This window comes from Sorghum bicolor, chromosome 10 (assembly GCF_000003195.3).
Source record: "Sorghum bicolor cultivar BTx623 chromosome 10, Sorghum_bicolor_NCBIv3, whole genome shotgun sequence".
Taxonomy (NCBI): Eukaryota; Viridiplantae; Streptophyta; class Magnoliopsida; order Poales; family Poaceae; genus Sorghum; species Sorghum bicolor.
Genome location: NC_012879.2, coordinates 59,693,746 through 59,700,770, shown reverse-complemented (window position 1 = coordinate 59,700,770; position 7,025 = coordinate 59,693,746). Strand labels below are relative to the sequence as shown.

The 7,025-nt window shown below is 43.9% G+C and overlaps 1 protein-coding gene across 1 annotated transcript; it reads right to left on the bottom strand.

Annotated features, from left to right (window-relative positions):
- On the bottom strand, nt 532–4,573 carry LOC8065608. The gene is made up of 6 exons (XM_002437532.2): nt 3,472–4,573; nt 3,155–3,343; nt 2,895–3,047; nt 2,468–2,605; nt 2,173–2,307; nt 532–964 (listed from the first exon to the last, which is right to left on the bottom strand). Exons 1-5 carry the CDS (start codon nt 4,286–4,288, stop codon nt 2,189–2,191), a joined length of 1,416 nt encoding a protein of 471 aa, XP_002437577.1. The 5' UTR covers nt 4,289–4,573; the 3' UTR covers nt 532–964; nt 2,173–2,188.

Here is a 7,025-nt window from a genome sequence, read left to right as displayed (position 1 = left end):
ATACTTTATGCATGTGTCAAAAATTTAATATGACTAACGATAAACTTTACACTAAACGGAGTAGTCTGAGTTCAAAAATGGCCATAGACTTGTCTGACAACTGATGCGCGGCACACCACCTGACACCTGTCTGCAACCGGGCAACGCCACGGATTCTGGTTCTAGAAGCACTGGGTTCTGGTTATAGAAGCACCTGGTTCTGGTTCTGGTTTCAACTCCCAACCAGAAAGAGCAGCCAGACGCGGGCTTGTCCAAGCGAAGGGCCATCTCATTCGTCTCGTCTCATGAAGAGCCGCCGCCCCGCCCCGCCCCGCGCCGGCCCCATGTTCTTTCGTCCACCGGTGACGACCGACTGACACGGCGGCTGGAACCTGGAGGCCAAAATAAATGGCCGCAAACGCTTGGTTTGCAAGCATGACTCGCTAACAAACACCGCCCAGCCGGCGATTAATGAACACCTTCCTCCTCTTGTTGGTCTTGGCACCACAACCTCCTGTTTTTCCTCGAACAATCAATACCAAGACATCGATGGAAAACCAAAACCTGCTTTGCTTTCATTTTGGTGCTATAAGTTCGGAGGGTTCTTATATCTTACACTTACACAAGTGAAGGGAAAGAGGGAAAAAAAAAGAACAGCAGATACTCCAGGATGCTTCTATTTGTACAGCCTTCATCATCAGGGGAAAAAAATATACATTACAATGGAACTACAATATGCCATATATGCATTTCACTAGTATAGGCTGGAAATGGCGAAATAAAAAAATAATAATAATGATGATGATATGGAAGCACACAGGGGAGGAACACACAAGGAAAGGATTCAAATTCAAACAGCTGCAACACCCTACAAAACAGCCTCTGCTGCAGCTCAAAGCCTATGGTCCGTCGATGGAATTTACTTAGTAATTTTTCATCGTCGTCGTCGTCGATCGTCCCTCTGAAGAGATCTTGTCTCGCCAGCCTGTTTTCATCACAAAAAAGAAAGGTATGCTTGTCAACTCCCCACCAAAAGAAGGGAACCTCATTTGTAGATAAACAAAGGAAGAAAGACATGTGATACTAGTGTTCAACATCTTTCTTTTTTTTCAACTACCGAAATGGTCAAAGCATTTTCCAACGTTTGTTTTCTTAATCTGTTATTCAACTATGCCCCAAGTTTCCTTTTCTTTTTTTTTTCTACAAAAAGACCCAGCAATCCGCAACATGCTGGGCAAGAGGCTTCAAAGATCGATCAGGGGAAAATCTTTTTAAAAAGAGGGCAAAAGGCACAGCCACCAAGTTTTTGCAAGCAAACCACGTTCTAAATGGGAACATTATGCCACTCTTATATAGTCCAAAAAATGGTGAGATTGTAAACAAAAAGAGGAAGAAAATGCCAAATGATTAAATAATAGAAAAGGAAAGATGACCGTTGAAAAGTAAAAACTAGAGAGTTCCATGATTTGCATGTGAAATCTCCAAATAAATCAACAGTCAGAATATTTTTTTTATTCCATAGCAGGATGTTTCTTGTTAGATAAAATAAATCTACCAATTGGCCCTTTGTGCAACACAAGTGACCGGCAACCCTAAATTATGATCTGGGACCAAAGGCAAACAGCATGTTTGTCAGAGAAGAAGTTTTAAGATTTCTAGAAACTCAATAATAATAAAAAAAGGTATTCTATGTTGTAATCATGAAGACCGCTATATCTTTTAGCACTCCATATACCAACATGATGTTAAGTTCCTTAACAAGCTCTAGAATGATGCGCATAAAGAAAACACTGAGCATTTTTCATATTTTCTACCAAAAATAATAGTGGATGATGAAAAAGAAAGAAGCTTGACAGTTCTTGAGACACAAAAGTGCATAGAAGCTGTTCACTTTCTGTGCTACAAACAATAATTTAGCAGTTGACTCAAAGATAACAGGCTACTCTTAAATGAATGAACGATTGGCTCAGTCCAGGGGAACTTTACTATCTGTAGCAAGCATATTAAAATACCAAATTTTAACCAGATGGGATCTTGAATGAAGGGTGAACTGGTCAAAAGGACTTAGCAAGCTGAAATTCACATCCACCTAACTTTGGCTTGATGCTGACGAAAATTGAAGAATGTTTTCCCAAGTTGCCATCAATTGACCGATGACATTTGAAGAGATAGAGAATTATGAGAGGAAATTACCTTCCTCGTCTACCTATCACCCTCTTCTCTTGCAGTGGTCACCACACTTGTGGTAGGGGTTGGATGCATTGACACAATCAGAGTTGATTTCTCCTCTTCGCTCATCTTTAGGAATATCCTTGCCTCTACTCTTGTCTGGAAATAAATACATAATAATAGATCGCAAAGCATAAATATAGCAGCCAGAGGGAATCCATCACTGACCCTTACACCACTGCTGGCACATTGCATATCCATGTGTACAGCACATGCAGTTTCAGGGAGAATTAAAAAAAATAAAAACACAGACACACACCTGACTTGGTTGCACTTGTCTGCGCTGTTTCACTGAGATGATCAAAGCAATACTGGGCACACATATGGAATGGATTGGACGCATTAGGGCACCTTGGATCAACCTTCCAATTTGGAATCACTGTAGCATTCTTTCCCCCTGCAATGACAACCATTCAACCAATATGGTTCAAGCAACACCGCCTCAAAAGTTACAAAAAAAAAACCATGTGCTAGACTCTTGACACGATGCATGCAGATACAGACATAATTTCCCCCTGCAATGTACAACAACACGTAAAATCTCTAATAGTCCGTGAATTTGTTGGATGATAACCACTGTAACTTAGGATCAATATCACAATTCACCACACAATTGCAATGTCATGAACTAGTTATGCATGAATTTCACATCAACAGGTTAAGTCTATCAGTACACAATGCTCTACCTTTTCTGCGTGGGGATTTGATATTGAACCCCTTGTGCTGCTCTGTCTGCTGCATCTTGGTGGCACAATGCTCACCACATTCATGGAACAGATTGCCAGCATTCGGACACTTTGGATCCACCTTCCTACTCCCCGGGGACTTCAAGCTACCCTCTGATGCAACCAACACCCAAAGAACACAAAAATTATTACAGCAATGGACCAACAAGCTGCTGGAGAAAACAAGACAGGCCAACATTACAGGTGATGAAGTTAACAACCTTCGGAGGACGATGAGGAACGGCGGGAGTGGCGCGAGAAGAGGGAAATGGGCGACTTGGCGCCCTCCGACGAGCGGCCGGCGTCGGCTATCTTGGCGAGGCAGTGGTCGGTGCAGACATGGAACGGGTTGGGCGCGTTGGGGCAGCGGGGATCCACCTTCTTCCCGTCGCCATCAGAACCTTCGCGCACTGCGAGAAGCACGCAAAGAGATGGGAATTTTCAGTTTTTCTTCAGGGAGCAGCGCGCAAAGATCGAAACTTGCTCATGGACACGGAGTTCCAGCGAAGAAATCCGGAATTGCAGATAGAGGGCTTACGGAAGACGTAGAGGGGGAGGCCGCCGGAGCCGCCCTTGTCGCGGCGGCGCGGCCTGGGATGCGGCGCGCCAGGGTCGCTGTGCGTGCTCCCCTCGTATCCACGTGGCGGCAGCGGCACCTTGGGGACGGGAACGGGGCAGTACTCGGCGCAGCGGTGGAAGGGGTTGGCGGCGTTGGGGCAGTCCGGATTGACCGCCTGCCACTGCCTCTCGCCGCCGGCCTCCCCGTCCGTGGCTGGCGACCGGGCGCTCGTCCTCGTCCTGCCGCCGCTGCCCTCCCCGTCCGTGGCCGGCGACCGGGCGCTCGTCCTCGTCCTGCCGCCACTGCCCTGCTCCTCCTCCGCCCCGTAGTTCTCGACGCTCTCGCCTTGCTCCTCCGCGTCATCGACGACGGTAATCTCGCACTCCTCCTCCACGACACGGCGCGCGGTCCCGTTCTGCGCCGCGTAGCCCAGCACCGGCGCCGGCCCCTGACGAGGCGGAGACGTCTTACTGGCCGGGTAGTAGCCCGGGTCGACCGCCCGCGACTCCTCCCTCTCGCCGCCGTCGTTCTCCTCCTCCTCCGCGTCGGCGGCGGGAACGACGCGCGCAGCGCCGTCTCCGTGCTTGGCTGTCCCGTTCTGCGCCACCGTCGTCGTCCTCGGACGAGGCGGGGCCGGCTTGCCGCGCGCCGCAGCGGCGGAGGCGGAGGCGGCTTTGTTGGCGGCCGGGGCGGGGACGGGACAGTATTCGGCGCAGCGGTGGAAGGGGTTAGCGGCGTTGGGGCAGTCCGGGTTGACCCCCTGCGACCGCACCCCTCCTCCTCCGGCGTCCATCATCTCCGGCAGGCAGGCAGGCAGGCAGGCAGCAGCAGCAAACTCAGACTCTCACCCCAGAGAAGGAGGAAGAGTCTAGTTTGACCCGCAGCTCGCAACGGATTCGCGGGTAGAGGAGAGACTCAAGTAAAGACGGGTGCTTTGGTGGTGGGTGGTGGTGGAGGATGCCTGATTTGACAATTGAGGGTGGTGGTGGCGGAAGAGGACACGAGGAAGAGGAAGAAGGGGAAGGGGAAGGGGAAGGGGTCCAAGTTCCAAGTCGTAGTAGGCTAGCGGGCAGCCGGACGGGGGAGGAACGGAACGGAAGGGCAGGGGAACGCAGGTCGGTCCAATCTCATGGATGCCCCTCGTCGTCCCGTCGTCCCCGCTGCTTTTTCGACTTTTTGCGTTTGTTGCTTCTAGCGCATTTGACTAATCTGCAAACATTTGTACGTATATTTTTTATTCTTCGTCTTCGTCAAATGTGTAAAAGAATGGTTGTTCATCCAGAAGCATGGAGTCATGGAGTTGCCGAATTTGGACATCAGGTTCCAGCTCCAAGACTTCATTCAAAAACAGGGGTCGGGCTTCAAATACAGTAATACGAGGTTCAAATGTTTTTAAACCAGCCAAGGGAAACATACGAGCGAGCTTATACTCAGTCCGGCCGTCCAATAATATTATTATAATCCTTATTATTATTCGAGAATTCATTCAAGCGCTCCTAAATCAAGTTTTTTTAAAAATATATATATTATATTAAGATATCAAATAAATGCCATTAGACTATGATGTGTATTTTCATGATATAGCTATTTAGAATCATCAACGATATATAAGCAATTTTACGACTAAATAAGGAGTCTAGTTGTCTGGCTATTAACTTGCTTAATCTTTTTAGGAACACATATAGTTTAAAAAGGAAGTCATGCATGTCATTGATTTTGGCTGTCATGAATGAGGTTTAAAAATCCAATACACAATAATGAATTTGAGAAATCTACAATACTTGTAATTTAAAATGAATTTTAAACTTTGATGCTTTGTATTTTAAAACAGAGAAAGCAAAATTTAATAAAATTTTTCATAAACTTAGTCAAAACTAGAAAAATTGACTCACATAAAAACCTAGTTTTTTTTATTACAGAGGTAGTATACCAGTAGCACACTGTCAGTGTCAAATGATTCGTTACGCATGAGGATTTCCAACCGTAATCTCCAACAGAAGAAGGCTTTTAAGGCCCTGCCATTCAGGCCTTGTTCAGTTGGCAAAAATTGTAGATTTTCGGTACTATAGCAATTTTATTTTTATTTGACAAATATTGTTCAATCATAGACGATCAAAAGATTTGTTAAATTACAGGTAATATGTGTAATTAATTTTTGTTTTCGTCCACATTTAATACTTTATGCATGTGTCGCAAGATTCGATGTCATGGATAATATAAAATTTTTGGCAAGACTTTTTGAGAACTAAACAAGGCCTGAGAATTTGAGATTATGGTTTTCACCATCATCTTGCATTCTAGAAGGAAAGGTGCTCCGTTCCATTCCCCTTCTCCAACTTCCGTGGCACGGCACCGAAAGACTTGTGCGCTCGCGTCATCGTGGGAGACGAAAATTAACGGAAAGCAAAACGTGGACAATAGATATAATAACATAGTTTTTCTTTTATTTTAATTTAAGTAAGATAAGAAAAAACTAAACGAAGAATATACGGATTCCAGTTTCATCCAAGAGAATCTACTGGCACTCTCGTTCGCTGGGCGCGGCGACAGGAACCTTAGAATATCTTCTAAATCTCACGGCTCTGTGTTTTGAATTTAGGCAATAGTTTTTTCTCTTACATAAACCAATGAATAATACTTTCAATTATAACTTTTTAAACAAACAAACAGACTTTATATAAAATATCAATTAAAGAGTTATTTATATTAAAATCATTTTCTATATCCTATTATTCTTCAATACCTTTTGTAAATCTCGTGCGCATTCTAGAAAGTTATTCTCATTTTCTATTTTTAATCAGTAAATAATCTGAAATAAAAGATGACTATATTCAAGTAATTAGTTAGGAAAAAATATTAGAGGGTAATTTTTATCATAATTTTTATTTTTAATATTTAAGAATGATATAGATAATCTTTTAAAGATGCTTTTTGATGTACAAACAAAACATGGCTTAAATGATGCCACATGTGCACGGGAAAGGCAGCCTTTTTTTCACTGCAACAGGGACGCTCATGTGGTTGGAAAACATCTGTAGCAACGAAAAGATGCTTCGAGAATAACAGGAAGTCACTAACCCTATCTGGTTACCACAGTAGTACCAAGGCCTTGTTTAGTTCCAAAATATTTTGCAAAATCGACACTGTAGCTTTTTCGTTTGTATTTAACAAATATTATCCAATCATAAACTAACTAGGCTCAAAAGATTCGTCTCGTCAATTTGAACTGTACAATTAGTTTTTATTTTTGTCTATATTTAATACTTCATGCATGTGTCTAAAGATTCGATGTGACGGGAAATCTAACTAAACAAGACCCAAAAGCTAAAAGTACCGCTGAACGAAATTTCTAGAAACTAATAACTAATTCTCGTCCTGCCTGTCGCCGTTGTGAACCTTATCATATGTGCATTTTCGTTGGTGTGACCGATGAATAAAACACTCTTTTATTTGCGCGTGACAACACCGAGCCGCATCATACATTCCAAATTTGTTTTTTAGACTAATAAATACATTTGTTTATATATATATAT